The sequence below is a fragment of the Arachis duranensis genome, chromosome 1, assembly GCF_000817695.3.
Source record: "Arachis duranensis cultivar V14167 chromosome 1, aradu.V14167.gnm2.J7QH, whole genome shotgun sequence".
Classification (NCBI taxonomy): Eukaryota; Viridiplantae; Streptophyta; class Magnoliopsida; order Fabales; family Fabaceae; genus Arachis; species Arachis duranensis.
In genome coordinates, this window is record NC_029772.3 from 3,943,886 (window position 1) to 3,964,579 (window position 20,694).

General features: G+C 29.3%; 1 protein-coding gene across 1 annotated transcript in view; it reads left to right on the forward strand.

The window, feature by feature from the left end:
- Positions 1-18,707: 18,707 nt before the first annotated feature.
- Positions 18,708-20,694, forward strand: part of LOC107472805 (E3 ubiquitin-protein ligase At4g11680) — a 3,440-nt gene continuing 1,453 nt past the window's right edge. The window contains 2 exon segments of the mRNA XM_016092335.3: positions 18,708-19,534; positions 20,548-20,692. Coding sequence (XP_015947821.2) covers positions 19,119-19,534; positions 20,548-20,692 — 561 coding nt within the window. The 5' untranslated portion in view covers positions 18,708-19,118.

Sequence of the window (20,694 nt, forward strand, 5' to 3'; positions counted from 1 at the left end):
AGGGGGGGGGGGGNNNNTATTTTATTCATATAATAATTTTGCATACTCATTGTATCCGGAGAAAATAGAATCAGAGAGATACTCATGTAAGCTTGTTTTAGAAATATTATATTAGTTATCTTCATTTGCCTTTTTTTTTTCCTTCTGCTAGTGAGATGAGATTAATAGCAAATATTGCTTTTTTATTAAGTGGTTTAGCTAATAACTGCTATTTTGCTTAGCAGTTAGAACAGGGAATCATGATAAAAGAGGTTAAACTATGCTTTTTATTCTTTGTTAAAAGTTTTAAAATATTCTGAACGATTGGAGGATAAAATTGAATTAAATGAAATGATAGGAGGTAATCCCGAAAACTTTTGACACTCATTATGGATAAAGAACATTTAATTCTAAAAATGTAGTGGCAGCTGAGACTCATGAGCCAAAATAGGAGATTGTGGTATGGAAAACTTCAAATTGGAGTTGTATAAATGACATGTTATGGTATCTAAGCAAATGGGACTAAAATAAAGAGTTGGTAAAGTAAAAAAAAAAATGAAAATCTAATCGCCTTTAAATCTAAGTAGTTACATGATAGAAGTTGCAAATTTAGTGGTAATTAGTTTCTCACTTTGTGGCTTTACCTTTTTTTAGACTTTGGAATATCTTCTTCTAAGTCAATCTATCGTATCCCATTTATTATTGAATTTGGATCGTTTAAATTTTAGATTTCATTTTAGAGGATAAAGTGAGATTTCTCACTATTAAATATTTTTTTATATTTTTTTTGTCTCACCTATAAAATAAATGGTGATTAATCATATTTTATCTTTTAAAATAAAATTCAAAATTTAGAAAATTCAAATCCTTTATCATTAGACCAAATCTAAATCCAATAGATTTGGGGTTCATATCACATTTGATAGTGAGTTGTGATTCAGGGTGTATCAAGTTTTTCTAAAATAAAAAATAAAAAATTTAAAATTTATTAAATATTATCTATTTACCATTTTTTTGATAAATTAGGTATCATCTCAAAAACATTATAGTATTCACCAAGTGTAAAATTTCCAATATGTAATATTTTTCTTTCCCAATCACACAAGAACTCAATTACACAATGACACAAGTAGAACAACTCTGAAATCCAAGCGCAATATAGAAGGCATTTATGATGGCTGCATTGGTGAAGCACCCTCTTTCCTAAGAGCACCCCCTTATAATAATATATTATTGTAAAAAATAATAATTATATTAATTTTAATTATTTTAATTTATTAATTAAGTGGGATTATAATAGGGACTAAAATTAGTTCTTCCTAATAGAGAAGAGAAAGATATTTTGAGTTTTTATTTATTATTTATAATGCAAAAATTAATGTAAAATTATTTTTATGATAAGTGGATCATAAATAAAAATTGAGATGAGTTTTCTATTGACGATGGTTTTAGGTTTTACTGACTAACAACTCTGAAATCCAAGCGCAATATAGAAGGCATTTATGGGTTGCATTGAGCCATTGACCAAGCACTGAGAGTTTTACTAACTTCTACTATGAGCACATAGATTAAGTATATCATAAAAATAATATTTTATAAAATTATTACAAAAATTAATTATTTTATGTCTTTCATATATTAAATACATTAAAATTATTAAAAAATTTTATTATTATACTTTTAAAAGTTATGAAAATTATGGAGGAATTAAATTTATGAGTTATACCATGAAGTTATGAGAATGAGTAATAGAACGGAGGCTGAAAAAAGAGACACAAGTAACAGAAAATCAATTTAAATTTATGCCAGGTAAATTTACCACTGAAGCGATATACATATTAAAAAGAATGATGGAAAGGTATTGTAGTAATAAAAGGGATCTACATATGGTGTTTATTGATTTGGAAAAAGCGTATGATATGGTGACAATGGAGGTCTTATGGAAGGTTTTAGAAAGAAGGAGAGTAAGTATCGCATATATTCGTGCAATTAAAGACATGTATGATGGGCCACAACTTGTGTGAAGACTCAAGGTGGTATGATAGAAAAATTTTCTATTGGTATAGGATTGTACCAGATATCATCCTTAAGTCTATACCTTTTCACATTAGTCTTGAAAGTACCCACAGAGTACATCCAGAGCCTGTGCCATGGTGCATGCTTTTTGCGGATGATATCATCATTATGGGAGAGTCAAGAAAAGACTTAAATAAAAAGTTAGACTTATGGAGAGAAGCTCTAGAAGTGTATAGTCTGTGCATAAGCCGTAGCAAGAAGGAATATATGGAATGTAAGTTTAGTTTGAGAAGGGAAAACCTTAATATAGAGGTGAAGATTGGAGAAAACATCCTACGAAAAGTTAAAAGTTTTAAGTATCTTGGGTGCATCATACAGGATAATGGAGAGATTGAACATGATGTAAATCATAAGATCCAAACAGGTTGGTCAAAATGGCGGAGTGTATATGATTTTATATGTGACAAAAAAATATCTTTAAAACTTAAAGGTAAATTCTATCGCACCGCTATAAGACTGGCTATGTTTTATGGTATGGAGTGTTAGGCAGGCAAATGGGAGCACGAACATAAGTTGAATGTGGCAGAGATCATGTTGAGATGGATGAGTGGTCATATGCGATTGGATAAAATAAGGAACGAAGATATAAGGGAGAGAGTTGGAGTAGCACACATTGTGAAAAAGATGGTTGAATCGCGTCTTAGGTGGTTTGGACATGTAAGAAAAAAACCGATACAACACCCAATCAGGAGGGTGGATGAGATAGAAGATGGACAAGGGACGAAAGGCAGAAGAAGACCTAAGAAGATCATCTATGAGGTAGTCAAACGAGATCTACATGTAAACAGTCTCTCTGTAAACATGATACATGATAGAATACAATAACGTCGTTTGATTCATGTAGCCAACTCCACCTAGTGGGACAAAACTTTGTTGTTGTTGTATTTTTATGACAAATTAATTAGATCCTTTTTTTATAAGTCTTGATTTTTTTTTAAAATTTTTTAATATTTTTGGCACGGAGGTCGCAACTCATAACTAGTACATTTATTTTTTCTTTTTTGACTAGTACATGTCTTGTTTAGGATGTCCTTGGTTAGTATACACTTTAAGATATAGAAACTAAGACATAAATAGTGGGTTAATAGTCAAATTCGTCTCTGAAAGATTGTCTATTTTTTAAATTAGTCTTCAAATAATTTTTTTAAATATATTAGTCCTTGAAAAATAAAATGTAAGTCAAATTAGTCTTTCCATTAGTTAGATAATGATGTGGTAGATTAATGCTATGTGTCACAAGATGATTGGTTGACGTGTCAGGTCAGTGACACTTGGTACGCCACATGTCACTTGACATATAAAAAAGTTATTTATAATCAAAATAGTCTCTGAAAATCTAGATGAAAGTCATTTTCATCTCTAAAATTTTAAAAATTAATCAAATTAGTCCTTATATAATTTTTTTAATTTTTTCTTCATAATATTAAATTTAAAATATTTTTTGATAGTACTAATTTTAATTTAAATTTTACATTTTCAAATTGTAAATGTTTTTATAGTACAATTTTTTATTTAAACGAGTTTATTAAATTATTATTAAATATATATTTAAAAATTTAAATCTTCTAAATAATATAGTAGTTATTTTAAAATTTAAATCTTCTAAATTTTTTAAAATTATAATTTTTATTATTGTTTAATTTATATGGTATAACTTAATAATTGAAAAATCGATTTGTGAGATTACTTGTTGAATCTTAATATTTTAATATATTTTTTAAAAAATAACTACTATATTTATTTAGCGAGATCTAAAAGATTAAAATATTTCAAATAACCACTATATTTATTTAGTGAAATCTAAGGAGTAGCTGCTCACCGATTTCTTGCAATCAAAAGGAATCTTGAATAAATAATAGCAAGAAGTTGTGGGTGCAGGTTCTGAAGTATAAATATCTTAAGAATTAGTCTTGTATGAGCGGAAATAGTAGAAATTTTTTATCGGCTATCTGGAAGAACAATGTTAGTGCCTATGAGCATCTTAAGGAAGGGCTACATTGAAATGTTGGGGATGTCCACAAATTAGTTTGGTATAATGAGTGGACTCCTTTTGGTAAGCTTTGCAACCTTGTTCCTTATGTGTATATTTTTGAATCATATTTCATAGTGGCTAACTTGTGAAAAGAGGTATCATGAGAAGTTGATAGTCTTACCACGCTTATTTCGCATGAGATTAAGCAGTTTATTCGTGGTCTGAGATATCCTAGTTCGACTGAGTTGGAGCCACAATGAGAATGGTGGCCTGCAGCAACAAAAAAGTACACTGCAAGGGAGTGTTATAGATGATTATTAGAGAAAACCTTGAATTGGAATGCCAATAGCAACTGGAACTGGTTGTGGAATACTAACATTTCAGCGAAGTTCAAATTCACTATGTAGCTTGGCTTACATGATGCTCTACCGACTGAGACTTTTCAATTCAAGCGGCATTTAGCTTCTTTAGATATGTGTAAGGGATGTAATAAGGCACAGGAAACAATGGAGCATTGCTTTAGAGACTGTGAATGATCAAAGACAATTTGACATATGTTGGATCCTAGTATTCTGAACTTGACGGCTAGTACTGCTCTTGAAGAGTAGTTTTTGAAGGCCTTGGCTGACAATGAGGCGTCTTTTGGTGCGGAGTTTTGGTGGGTATGGAGACATAGGTGCAATGACATATTTAATGCTGACAACCCTTGGATGGACCACAACGTTGTTGCCTTGACCAGAATTACCGCCAAGGATTTATAAGTTTACAGGAATCGAAACAATGTCTTTAGGTCTCTTCAAAATTGCCTGTGTTAGGAACCACCGGCAGGCAACAGTTTTAAAATTAATTGTGATGCAAGCTTATATCTGGATTCAAATTTAGCGGGATTCGAGTGTATTATTAGAGATTCTAAGGGAGGTTGGATCTCAAGTTGTTTTGGAAGCATTCCTCTTTGGTCTTTCATCATATGTGAATTATTTGCTACTTGGAGGGAGTTGGTTTTAGTTTAGAATTGCGGTTTGAGGGATATTATATGTGAAACAGATTGTCTTGATATTCTGTCCATCATGCATAATCCTATGAGTTGGTATTCATCTGAAGTAACAGATTTAGTTCACAAGATTCAGGAGCTTTTATCTTGTTCTTGACTTGTTCATGTTGAATGAGTGTCTCGAAAAGTAAATAAAACTGTAGATTGGATGACTAGATATGGTGCCAAAAATAACTCTAATCATGTTATTTGGTTTGAGTCTTGTGTTGATTTTTAGCAAATCATCCGCTCAGATATCGAATAGTGTTTGCTTTGTTTCTGTGCATGTTTAGACACCATAAAAAGAGAATCTTGCACTAGTTTTCTTGTGTTAAAGGCCAAATCAGAACTCCGTTGTTTAAAGAAACATAAGCACCTGCTGAATGTAGCTAGAGATCTTTTTCTCAGTCCAAGGCACCAATTGATTTTTAAGGAGAATGCATTCTAACTGCCACTTCTTTTATTAACCAGCTGCCAAGCCCAGCTCTGCAATACTAATCTCCCTATGAAAGATTGTTCCTTAAGTAGCCAAACTAGCACACTCTAAAGAGATTTTGGTTGTTTGGCTCACGCATCAACTTAGGCATCTCAAAGACACAAGTTCTCCCCAAGATCAGTGAAGTAAATTTTTGTTGGCTATCCTTCTGGGTACAAAGGTTATAGGTTGCATGATCTAAAAAAGAAAAAGGTTCTTCATCTCAAGAGACATCACCTTTATTGAAACAGAATTTTCCTTTGCCCAATTAGCTTCCAACACCTTCTCATTCATTGACAACTTTCTGGATGTTATTTCGTCTAACATGATCCAAGACATATTTCCTTCAATACCAACACCTCACCCTATCTCGATGCACGATAACCAAGCTAGCTCACTAGAATTATCTTCTCACCAAAATCCCACACTTACCCCCCACCCCCCAATACCTGAACCTGCCTTTTATCATCAAACAGTGAAATTCCCAGAGTGGGGGAAGCCATGAATGAAGAACTTCAGGCTATGGAAGATACCAGAACTTGGTCATTAATTCAACTACCATAAGGGAAATACACAATTGAGTGCCACTAGGTTTATAAAGTGAAGTGAAAAGCTGTGGGTCTGTGGAAAGATACAAAGCTCTTAGTCACTAAAGGCTATAATCAACAAGCTGGCATTGATTACAAAGACACTTGTTCCCTAGTTGCAAAGCTGATAATACTCAGATTCTCCTCTCCCTGGCAGCCACCAATGGTTGGTCTCTTCTTTAAATGGACATCAATAATGCGTTCTTTAATGGGGATTTATTTGAGGAAGTGTACATGGACCTACCCCTTGGGTACAAAACCAAAGATTCAAATCCTGTTTGCAAATTAAACAACTCAATCTATGGTTTAAAGCAAGCCTCGCGACAATAGTTTTGTAAGTTCTATTCGGCTTTACTTTGTACTTTCAAATAATCCAAGCAAGATTACTCTTTGTTCACTTATGGTGCTGATGACAAAGTAGCCTACTTACTGGTTTATGTGGATGACATAATTTTGGCTAGTCCATCTAAAGAGATGTTATGCAAGGTGCAACACATTCTTGAATCCCTCTTCAAGCTCAAGGTATTTGGTGACCTTAAGTACTTTTTAGGCCTCAAATTGGCAAGATCACCTGAAAGAATTGTTTTAAACCAACATAAATACGCCCTAAGCATTTTAGAGGACACTAATTTTGATGATGCCAAGGCTAGCTCGCTTCCCACAGAGACTAATTTGAGGCTGAGTGCTTCTGATGGGGAACTTCTGGATGACCCAGTGATCTATAGGAGCATCATTAGGAGGTTTATGTACCTCACTATCTCGCGTCCTGACATTTTCTATGTAGTTTTCACATTGAGCCAGTTCTTGTCACAATCACATTCTACACATTTCCAATTTGATTTTCAAGTTCGGCATGTTAAATATATACATGCCAACTTGAGTAAGGATATTATGACACATGCTTAATTTAATTAGTTAGTTAGATGCTAATGTAATCAAGTTAGCTACTTTTATTTTTCTGTTCTCACTACTTGTGTGTGTATATATATATATTCCCCTGCATTGAGAAATCAGTAATGAGAATCATTCTCTTTCTCACATTTCTTCATTTCGTTCCCTAAGGCATAAGACATTCTATTAATTATATATAGAGGAATGCTAGGGGCCAACAATTTTGGTGTTTTGTAATTATCAATTGGCTATCAATAGTATTTTTAATGGTGTGAGATTATATATAATGGTATCTAATGATGGGAGATCTATCACTTTTGTTTTGATGGTTAAGTGCTAGCAAAAAAATACAAAAGTTGTTGGTCCCTAAACTTTTCTTTATATATATATATATATATGCATTTTAATATCTTATTGTTTTGATGACTATGCCAAATGAACAATCTTGATGTTAGGTATTATATTATATTATGGATGAGTTCTGTGCTGATATAATAATTGAAAAGAAGGGTGAGGTACAAGTGTTTTGTTGTATTTTAAATATTTTTGTACTCGAACTTTTCTTCCTATTTAGGTCGAAATTTAAAACAAATATTTAAAATAAAAAAATACATGGACATGAAACAAAGATCTCCTTAGGTTTTTTCACAATAGAAGATGTTGGGTTAAAGCAATGAGATTTCATGGAGAAGCTCTACGTTCTTTACTTTAATTTGGGTCATTTCCCTTGCTCGTTGATTTCCACGCTTGATGTTTTGTTCGTAATAGCCTTAAACATCTATGCAAATAAGTGCAAACATATGTAAACACTTAAATGCCTAAACAACTAATGTAAATGCTATAGTGTCTATCATTTTCTATCTAAGTTATTAAAAAAGATAATTAAATAATATTTAATAAATTTTATATAATTTATTTTTTATTTTAAATATTTTACTTTTTACTTTAAAAAGGAAATTAAGTAATTTAGGCACCATAACAAAGGCACCATAAAACTCATCAACAACTAAATACACCGTACACCATACCCAAAAAAAAAAGGAAAAAAACACAGCACAAGACACCACTCCAATAAAACTATCCATTAAATCATCTTATACTACGAAAAGAATTTCAAATATTTTTGGAATATCAATTTTTTAATAATTTTATCCATTAATCTCAATTATAAAAAATATAAAAAATATATAATAATTAAAATTAACGACTAAAATTACTGAACATCAATCTTCCAAAAACATTTCAAAAATTTTTCATACTATATGCATAATAAAAGTTGATAAAAAAATTATAATAAAAGTAGTCAAGCCAGGCTAAAAGAAAATAAATTAAATTAAGTGACAATTTTATATGAAATATCGAAGGTCGCTTTACGCTTTTAAGAATCTTCAATATTTTGATGTTGGAACTTAATTTGAATACGACTTCTAAACATGCATAAAAAGGCTATATAGTATTGTAATTAATAAAGGATTAAACAAAGCTTGGTGCTGAATTTAATACATCAAGATATAATATCACACTCATGAACTTTATAAATGAGCTTTAGATCTAACGTCGAAATATAAACAGCATCACTTTCGTTCTCCATTAATAAATTAAAACAGTCCCGTCACATATCTAAAATTTTTTGATTAAATTGGTCTAATTCTCCATTAACACGAATGTTTTGTATCACCTGCTCTTTAATATGAATATCTTTTTTTTTTGTGTTTCTTTTTATTATTTTTCTATATCGTCATTTTTTTATTGTTATTGTTGCTGTGTGCTTTTTTTCTCTTCTCTTTTCTAATAATTTTGTAGTATTATATATATTTTTTATTTATTTTTTTTTCTTATTTTTATTTTTGTTAAAAAGATAAAACAAGAAAAATTATGAGAAGGTGAAAGAAGAAAAAAGAGACGAAAGAATTTTGAGTTATACAAAATTTATCAGAAAATAGCACCAAAATTTTTTAACTGTGACATAAAAAGTTTATCAATTTTGACACCGAAATTTTTTAATTGTGACACAGGTTCTTGTTAAGAGGGTGAAATAAAAATTATGAGAATATTACTCCTCAATTTTGACACTGAAATTTTTTAATCGTAACACATGTTATTGTAAGAGGGTAAAACAAGAATTATGAGAATGTAAAACAAGAAGAAGATGATGATGAAAAAGAAGAGGAGGTAGAAGCAGAATTTTAAATTGTGCATATTTTATCAAAAAAATAGCACTAAAATTTTTTAACTATGACGTAGAAAATTTCTTAAGTTTGACATCGAAATGTCTTAAGTGTGTCATTTTTAACTAAATGATATAATTTTCTTATCATTGAACTAGTTGAATCGTATTGAATTCATATATAAGAGGTTTAGCCATTTCTGTGCCATTTATAATAAATTAATGTATTTTTTTATTCTAAAACATATTTAAATGTATTTTGTTAATTGAGTGAGTTAAGGTTTTATACTTGTGATTTTTAATTGTGTGGTATCAAACAAATATATAAGAGCTTCAGTTTTTTCTGTATCATTTTTAACAATTTGATGTGTCTTTTGAATATAAAATATATTTAAATATATTTTGTTAGTTGAATGAATCGGTTTTAAACTTGTGGTCTTTTGAATATTTTTATGTCATCCACCAAAAACTTCAGTGTCATTTATAAAAAATTCTCGTGTCATTCATAAAAAATGATGATGATAATGATAAAGAGGAGGATGAGTTTTGAATTATGCAAAATTTATAAAAAAATATGACCAAAAATTTTTAACGGTGACACAAGAAGTTTTTTAATTTTGATACTAAATTTTTTTAACAGTGACATAGATTTTTATTAAGAGGGTGAAACTAGAATTATGAGAATGTGAGAGAAGAAGGAGGAGAATTTTGAATTGTGTAGAATTTAACTAAAAAGAATAAGATGATGATAACGACGATGATGATGATGGTGGTAATGACAATGAAAGAGGAGGAGAAAAAAATCAAATGAGAAAAAAGGGAGAAAGAGGTGGTGGTGGTAATGACGCCGACGACGATAACAAAAGAAAAAGATGAGGAAAAATGAGCAGAAGAAGAGAAAGAAGAAACATGAGTGTAAATTGAAGAAGAAGAAGAAGCGCGTTCCACGAACTGCAATTAATTGGAGATGAAACTGATTTACTGATGAGTGACATTCTTGGTTTACTAGGTGCTGACTATAAAAAGTTTTCTATCTGTGAGGAAAGTTAGAAAAAGATTACCATTAAAAACAAGGTTTATAACGATTGTATAAAGATAAAAGTTTATAGCGTCGTTGAATTAAATCTGTTTTGTTTAACATTTATTAACAAATTGAACTTATCTTTGCAGCAAATTTTTCACTTTGATAAAGATAGTGGAAGAACTATCAAGAAAACTGTTTTTAAAAGTATAAGGAAGTCCTGGAAGAATACAAGGTCAGGTTGTATGATGATTATTACGATCCAAAATCAACAATTGAACAAAATATTGAGAAACGCCCGCCGAAAATTGTTAGAGAGCATTGGAGATAGTTCCTTAGAAATCGCAATAAACTTGAGACACAAGTAATATATTTTTCATTTGTAACACAATAATATTATTTATCTTGCATTGAATCTGATAAAACCAATTTCTAATCACTCTTATATCTGATGGCATAATAGGAGAAGTGCAGAAAAAATACTGTGAATCGATCGAAATATGTATACACTCACACTGGCGGTTCGAAAAGCTTGGCAAGGCAAAGGAAAGAAAAGGTAATTTACGTTTGAATTCACTCTTTGAACTATATCTTTGTCTTCATTTTCCTTAATTGTGTAGACTACAGGTGATGGCATAAACTATATTGTTGCAGCCAGAACTACAAGAGAGAAAAGTCAGTAGAGGAGAGTTATAGACCGTAGTGCATAAAAGAAAAGATGGATCCTATATTCATGAAGAAGTTAGGACAATTAGTGTAAGTACTACATTGACATTCATTGTTGTATCCCGTTGGTTTCGATTATAAATTTGGTTTGAAAGTTTATTATCGTATGCTCTAGCTCCCAATGGCTTATGCTTGCTAATTTATGTTTGTAAAAAATAATTGTGGAGATTAAGCAACAGGATGAGTCTTCTAGAGTGTTATCTCAAAATAATTCGCTTGTTCAAACTCTCAGAAAAGAGAATCCGGGTAGAGTGCGTAGCGTGGGTTTCGGACGACTCCTAATTAACTCTGCGGAAGAGACCCAAAGAGTGCTGCTTGAATTACAGGTATAGTTGAAAGCCGAGAAGTTGAAAAGGAATGCGGTAGAGGATGAAGTAGCAATAGAGAAGAAAAAGAGACAGGCAACAGAGAGTGCTCTAAGATATCTAATTCAACGGCAGGGTGAGGAATTGCCACAAGATATTGCTGCAGGGTTGAATTCCTTGGAAGGACAGAGCAAAAAATAGATATTAGGATTGAAATTACTTTGGTTTGAAGCAGACATTTTTTTAAATTTAACGATACAACTCTTAACAAGCGATTTACTTTATTGATATTTTTATAAAGGGTAAAGTATATTTTTTGTCCTTAAAGTTTGACAAAAATTTCAAAAATACTCCTAAGTTTTATTTTGTTTTAATTTTATCCCAAAAGTTTTTTATTTGCATCAAATATAACCCTAACGGCTAAATTTTTAAAAAATTTAAGACCAATCTAATAATAATGCATGAAAATTATGCTTGATTTGCTTGTGTTGAGGATTGTTCTTATAAAATTGTTGTTGAATTGACCTTAAATTTTTTGAAAAATTAGTCATTAAGGGTATATTTGATGTAAATCGAAAACTTTTGGGATAAAATTGAAACAAAATAAAACTTAGGGGTATTTTGAAACTTTAGTCAAATTTCAGGGACAAAAAATATACTTTACCCTTTTATAAATATATTAATTTGTTTCGCAGTTATTTTTTTATTTTTGCCATCAACTTAGATTTTTAGATGAAAAATAATAAGATTTTTAATATTAAAAAAATCCAAAAAGTGGAAAAAATATATCTTTAATATTTAAAATAAAACAGTAGCGATTTTTAAATCAAAATACAATATTTTGCGGCACTTTATACTGAAATTAGTAGCGGTTTTAAAACGGCTGAAAACAAATTCAAAAATTATGCCGCCTGACAATTGCGGCATATTGAGAACTGCCACCAAAATTAGGAAAAAATTATTCAATTTGCGGCGGATTTACACCCCCCAGTAAACATGGTATCAATTCTAACAGAAGCATATCGTGGCGGTTTTGAACCGCCACTAAATTTTTTGCCACAAAATATTGGTCTTCAAAAAATTTCTAACCAGACACTTTAGTCCTCAACTAAAATTAATTACTCGATTGGTTTTTAACAATTAATTTCGTCTGTTACTCAGGTCCTTGACTCCGTCAACTCTAACGGAAGACAAAATGGTCCGTGACAACTCTAACAGAGAAAATGATTCCTGACAACTCTAACAAGGGACAAAATGATCTCTGACCCCTTTGTTTGAAAACAACTGTTCTTCCCTAATTGTCATTATATCTTGCATAACGCTAACATTCATGCTCTCCTTCTTCACATTCACAGTCTTCTTTTCCATCTTTTCTTTCCTCCTTTTCAAGTCCAAGATCAAGCCATGGTGTAACTGCCACACGTATCGTACCTACCTCAACATGTCATGGACCACATACTTCCTAAATCTTTGTGACTGGTACACCCATCTCCTCCACACTTCACCCATCAGAAGAATCCACTTTCACGTCCTCGATAACAGCATCACCTCCAACCACGACAGCGTCCACCACATCCTTATGACCAAGTTTCACAACTACCCAAAGGGCACGCCTTTCTCCACTCTCTGATAAGCAATATAGATTGTTGGACATTAGGACATCATGAGAATATCCTCCTTCGACATCATATGCAAATTCTCATTTGAAATAGACCACGAGTGCTTCATTCATTCTTTTCTGGAGTCCAAGTTAGCAAACAACTTCGACCTCGCATCCAAGCTATCAGTACAATGAGCAATGTCGTCGTTGCCGCTCATATAAAAACTGAAGCAATTACTGAACATTGGTTCAGAGAAGAAGATGAAGGAAACGATCGGAGTGATAGACAATGTGGTCAGGGAGATGATAGGATAGAGGAGGAGGGAGATGGCAACGATAATAAACGGGTTTTAACAAATTAGACTTGCTGTCTAGACTCATAAGATCCATCGAAGACGACAAGTACTTGAGAGACATAGACATTAGTTTTCTGAGTATGAATTGGTTGAGAACAAGTTGAGGATTTTTTTTCTTGTGAAAATTGAAGTTGCAGAGTGTACATTATGTAACTTGATGTTACAGTATTAGTTTGTTAGTGTTATGCAATATATGATGGAAATTGGGAGAGAATAGTGTCGTTTTCGAACAGAGGAGGTCATGGACCATTTTATCCCCTATTAGAGTTGTCAAGGACTATTTTATCCTCTGTTAGAGCTGACGGAGCAAAGGACCTAAGTGACTGACGAAGTTAATTGTCAGAAACCAATCAAATAATTAATTTTAGTTGAAAACTAAGTGTCTGGTTCGAAATTCTTTGAGGACCGAAATGAGTAAATACTCTAAAAAAAATCAAGTACTGCTTAATGGGAATTGGAAAGCATAAAAAACAAAGAGAAAAATGAAAAATAAAACGCGGGCAACATGCATGAATAGTAATGCAAGAAAATGTTGTTCGTCGTCCCTTCATAATTTCTTAACTAGTACTAGAATACTCGCCAAAAAGAATTCAATTTAGTAAAACTTATTAACCATTAACCTTTCTTCTAAATGAAAAATTTTATTTCTCTAAAATTCGTTAAAATTTTTGTTATTGGTTGTAGTAGTGCTTTTCTTATAGCTAGCTTGATGACCTGAAAAGAACAAGGCAACTTGCATGAAACTTCCATGGAGAGCATTATCATATTTTTCTAGCTTACTCAACTTTTTGCTTAAGCCAAAAATCTCCTTAATTTTCTAGGAATAAATATATTAAATAGTTTAAGCAAAATAATTAGATGCATGAAAATTTCGAATTGAGAATTGCGTTAATATTTATTTTATATATGAATTTAATTTTGATGTATTATTAATATAAATTAATTTTATACATATCTCTAGTTAAATAATGACATATTAGTATAAATAATTATTTGTATATTTGACTTCTTAAATAATAATTATCCCAAAAAATAAATATTATTATTAAATATCTTTTTTATATTGTTTGCGGATTAAAATTAAACTGTGTATAATCCGAAAGAGTCTCTGATCTTCTTTCATTTGCAATAAATAGCAGTGTTAATAACACGTTATTAGTTTACATGCCCCCACCCGCCAATTAAAAACAAGCCTAAACTTTAGTTGTTTAATAATTGTTAGTTTTTTTTTTCCTTAGGAGATACAGCCACCTTATATGCAACATGTTGCCAATTTTTGTTGGTTACATAAAGTTGGAACTCTAGATATTCAAGTAACATACGTACCAAAACCAAACCACCTTTGTTGTAAGGTCATGTCTCCTAGTTTGAATTATATATATCAATTTCATAGGTATTAGTAAAATTTATTCATAAAAGATCATTTATTTTTTAAATTAATTTTTAAAAAATTACATTAATTATATTAGTTTTTAAAAGATAAAATTAAATTAAATTGATTCTTTCATTAGTTAAATGATAACATGTCATATTAAGTACTATATAACATTATGATGTAGTAAATTAATATTATATGTTACAAGATAATTGGTTGACGTATCAAATCAATAATACCTGGCATGCCACATGTGCCACGTGTTATAATTTATTTGACATGTCATAAAGTTATTTAAAGCCAAATTAGTCTTTAAAAATACATATATAAATCATTTTTATTTTTAATATTTTAAAAATTAATTAAATTAGTCTTTATATAAATCTCTCTTATTTTATCAAAATAATTTATATTTTTTAATTTATAATTTTTGTTATTGTTTAATTTATGTGATAAAATTCAATAATTGAAAATTTGATTTATGGGATTGAATCTTAACATCTTAATATAGTTTTTTTAAATATTATTATTACTTAGTTAACCTCATTTAATTTCTCTATATCTTTTCAATTCTCATTTTTAATTTCTTTATAAAAATTTAATTTGTTAAAAAGAATTCTAAACTAAAACAAATATAAAAAGATGAAAATGAACAACTAGTGATAGATTAAACTAAATTTTAGTTGAGATCCAAAAGATTAAAATTTTAAAATAATTGCTATATATTTAGTGAGATCCAAATTATTAAAATTTTTAGTATATAATTAAAAATAGTTTGACAAAACTATTTATATAAAAAAATTAAAAAAAACTAAAATTCAAAAATGTAGAATCTAAAAATATAAATGAAGAAAAAATAACTTTGTAATAATATAATTTTTTTATTATTTTATTTAAAAAAATTTTGTTTATTAATGTAATGAAATCACTCATTCCAAAAGTTTAAGTTGATAGGAGAAAATAACATTAATAGTTATATATCTCTAATACTCTCCCCCAAACAGGAGCTTCCTTTTGGTTTGTTTGATGCCTTTCATTTTTCTTTATTTGGCCATGTTATTTTGTTCACTTTTGGAGTTTACCAATGATCGAACTTTTAATCTTTCCGGCATAAAACTCTGATATCATGTAATGAAATCACTCATCCTAAAAGTTTGAGTTGATAGAAAAAGACAGCATTAATAGTTATATTTCTAACAATTAAGGTATAAAAGATGAGATTAAAATTAGTTGGACTAAGAAATATTAAAAATTTAACATTATAAAGAAAAATAAAATATTTATATAAGGACTAATTTGATCATTTTTTTTAAATTTTAGGGATGAAAATGATTTACACGTATATTTTGAAGGACTAATTAATTTGACTCTAAATAAATTTATGATATGTCAAACATGTGGCATATTACGTATTATTAACATGACACGTCAATCAATTATCTTGTGATACGTGACATTAATATATTACGTTATTATACCACATGATATTTAATATGACACATTATTATCTGACTAACAAAAAATCGATTTGACTTATATTTTATCTTTTAAAAAATAATATGATTAATTTAATTTTTTAAAGACTAATTTAAAAAATAAATTATCTTTTAAAAATAAATTTGATTATTATCTTTATTTGTGTTGTTAAACATGTAAAAAGTACGTTTAGGGTCTTCACACCACCAATACATGAAAATGATTCTTAGACAATGAAACATTACTATTTGGGCATAAATTTAGACCCACCCATATACATGAGATAGCCCATCCAAATTTTAGGGGTTTTTTTTTTATATAATAATGATAATAATAATCACCAGAAAATGAAGCGTAAACGGAAACCTTGCTAAATAAATATATGCATGTATGTCCTATTCCAATAATTGATTAAAAGAAATGATTAAACTTTGCTTTCGTTTAAGCAGGTAGGCCTACTTACAACAACATTAATTAGGGGGTGTGACCTATTCAGCTTTGATACCTGCCTTATCCCCTATCATGCAAAGATACGAACACAGTATCATGGAACACGATATGATACGAGACATATCGACATACAAATTTTAAAATTTTATACGTATATATATAAAACATAAAATATTTTTTAGATAAATTATAATAATATTTTAATATTTTATTGATATTAAATATAAATTAATTTTTTAATTATTTTTATTATTTTATTTTAATAAATAATAATATATACTATTTCTAAATTTATTTTAAAAATGTATCTTAAGAATAAGACTTAATACGTTGACACGTGATAGTATTTAATAAATGTGTCCAAACGTGTTCGAAATTTTTTTTATTTTTTATTAAGACACGACAGACAATCCAGAATGTATCCGACCATAAATACAATAACCTAACAAAGTGTCTATGCTTTATAGTTTATCCAAATTCAAATTTTATTGTTCATGGCAAATAATTAAGATTAACCCTCATGTTATTTTTTTTATATACCAAACATTTTTAAAGGTGAAATAAATAGCATCTTTGAGTTTAATTTGTATGCAATATTAGTGCACAAATATTTTTTTTTTTACAAATATCAAACGTGTATTATTGATTCACAAAATAGAAAAAAATATATGTATTACTATATTAGAAAAATATTTAACTTAACTAGCTATATATTCATTATTTTAAAAATCTTATTACAGACATAAACATACGATTAAATGACAATTTATAGTTATTTTAAAATATTAATACGTAAAAATTTATCTAATAAACACTTGGTTGTTTTGGAAGATTGAAATGACTCTTCTAAAAATATATATAAGTTAAAACACATAAAAAAATTACATTCAATAAAATATAATTTTTGTTACAACAATAACACCCAAACTAGCAAAAAAGGTCGTTATTAAATAAGAACTACGTGTGTTTATTAATGACTCCTATGGTTAACATAATTTGGGAAAAATCCAATAGTCATGATTCGGTAAAAGTCGTTAGAACATAAAAGCTGTGTGTCTATATATATTTTTAATTTCACGTTAAAAAAAAAAAGAAAAAACACACAAACACATGAAGCTTTCAACATCCAACGTGCATAGTACTAACAAAAAGAACGTTGTTAGTTGTTGCAGCAAGAATAGGTGGATGTTTTTTGGTCTTCACTTCACTTAAAAAGAAAAATATCAGAAACTGTTAAATATGCAAAATTGTAACAATCATTTCTAGCCTCTAAAGGAGGGCCACATTATATTACACAAACAAACAACTTGTTCGATTTGGTGGCCAAACGTTAATCACACAAATCTCCCATCATATCAACTATACCCGCCAGAATTCAAATATTTTTTAATATAATTTCTTTGATAATTTTTTATTATTATTTCAGATAGATTTAGATGTGTTTGATTTTAATCACTCTTGTAAGCCAGATATATATGTAATATATCCCTCATCAATAAATAATGGGTAATATATTTTGGTGTACATCACTATTGATTGACTCTTATATCTTTTAGATATATATAAAGATAATAAAAATTGAATTAGTTAAGATGATAAGTGATTTATATAAAAAGATATGTGTTCGAATATTAAAAATAATTTTTTTATAAATTATATACAACGAAGTATATTTTAGAAAAAAAAATTAGACACCAAACTTTTTTTGTATTTTCATTATATATAGTATAAATTTGAATATACGTTTATTAGACAAATAAATATGAATGGAAATCATAATCTAATTAATAATTATAAATCATAATGATAATTATATAAATATTATTTTCCGTAAATAATTAAAAGAATATCTATATGTAATATTCTAAACTAAATAAATCTTTAAAAAATTAATGAAAGCCATGCCATAATCACACAAACAGGGACATTGAGCCTTATTATTAGATAATAATCACTTTAAGTCTTATCCACTTGAATTCTAATAGAGATAAACAGAAACTCTATAAAACTTTACTTCAGTTTCAAAGAATTAAGAATCATTCATTATTTTAAATAAAAAATAAATCTTTGCGTTGGTCCTAATTTTCTGAAAGCAAGAAAGAGAAATTAAAGGAGAAAAAAGCCCTCAATAAAATAAAATAATTTTTTGCATTTTTTTTTCTTGATAGAAAATAGTTTGGCCAACGGTTAACACTACTTACCTCTGAGTCTCTTGTATTCTAATCAAAGCAAAGTTTCTTCATCAGTTTCTTGGTCACCCTCTGAGACTCAAACTTCACCTTCCCTGACATACCCTTCACACCAATCCCTCTCTTATATATCTTCTCATCATTTTTTCATAAAATCCCATCTCTCTTTTCTTCAATATTCATTCTCAAACCTTGCTTGAATGTTTCCTTGAACTATTTAGGTTTGAATTCTTATTATTATTCTTTTCTTTTGAGACTTCAAAAAAGTTGGCTCTTAATTTTTTATTTTGTAAAACAAGACTTGGTCTCTCTCACAAACACGTTTGTTATTCAAATCTTGGTCTTTAGGACTATTTCTAAAATTTCTTTATATATAAATCAAAAAATTGTGTCATACATACTCTGTTCAAATTCATTATTATCACACAAATTTTTTTTTTCCAATGATGAGTTCTGTTTCTTCTGAAACACAACAAAATAGGCCTTCTTTGATGACTAGAACGGCCATGAGAATATCGAGATCGAGATGGTTCACATTCTTGAGGAGAGTATTCCACTACCAAAACGGGCCGAGTTCTACTTCGTCAGAACTCGGCTCGAACCCTTTCATTTCCAGCACCTGGATGGGGCTGGAATTGGTTGCATTGGTGGTTCAAATAACTAGCACGACTCTCACTCTTGCGATTTCCAAGAGTGAGAGACCAATTTGGCCTATGAGGATTTGGGTAGCTGGTTATGACATTGCTTGTGTCCTTAATTTGTTGCTTCTTTGTGGCCGCTACCATCAAATTCATGTCACCACTCATAGAGATGTTCTTAGCGATTTGGAGCAGCAGAGATACAATAATGGAGATGCAAGGTAACTACTTCAATTTTTAAGAACTTGAATTTTCAATAATGTTTTACTTTTAGAATTAACATTTTATAAACATGTTCAATTTATAATGATAACAACTTGATTTCATGTAGTTTTGTCGTTAGTGATTGGTAGTTTATTTAGTTTTATTTTACAAGGAATCTTTAGGGGATTAATTGGGTCAATGAGTTAAAAAGAATCTTCTTTGGGAATATGGGGAGAATCTTCTTAGTATATATAAAAAAATAAAGTATCTTAGAAAATGAATTGATTTTACTGACCATTTAAAAAAAATAAAAGTAAGACCTTAAATTATCATAGGGCATCAACTAAGATGATTTTGTAATTTGAAGATACTTAAAAAACTATTAACTCGTCATAATTTCTAATTTAGGGTGCAAAAAGTGGCTTGTTAATTCACTTTGATTCTAATTTTGTTTTGGTCAACTACTTTGATTCCGTTTATTCACGAGAAAACTGAGAATAAATAAAAAAGAGAGAAAGAAAAGGAAAGACTTGGTCATAGGTGTGCGACAAATATTAGTTAATAAATAAGAACAAACCATCCCTCATTAAAGTGAGCCACTAACTTTTTTTTTCTTTTAGCAATTTAAATAATTTAATTTCACCATACTGTCACTAAAAGAAGTATCAAACTATATTAAATAACTATATCCATTATGATGATTTCTCACCTTAAATTTATAAAGAAAAATGTTATCTCAACAACTAAAAAGTAGCTTGACAATTAACAATAAAAAGTACATTATCTAAATTGTCTGATGCATCATTACACATATATTCAAGGCAATAATATAGTATTATATCAATAAAATTAAATATTTTTTTAAAATTTATTATTAAATAGTCATTTAAATATAAAAAACCTAATTAGGTGATCGCATAATTTTTTCCAAATTTTTTTTCAACTTTAAACAGTTATTTTATTTACTTTTTCATTTATTTTTTCACCATTTTATTTACTTTATTTATTTATATATATTGTTCATGATCAGCTTACAGAGAAGGGCACATTTGATGAACAAATGCCGGAGTTCATTAGAGCTTTTCTTTGCAATGTGGTTTGTGATGGGAAATGTTTGGGCCTTTGACTCACGGTTTGGGTCATTCCAAGAAGCCCCAAAACTCAATATTCTATGCAT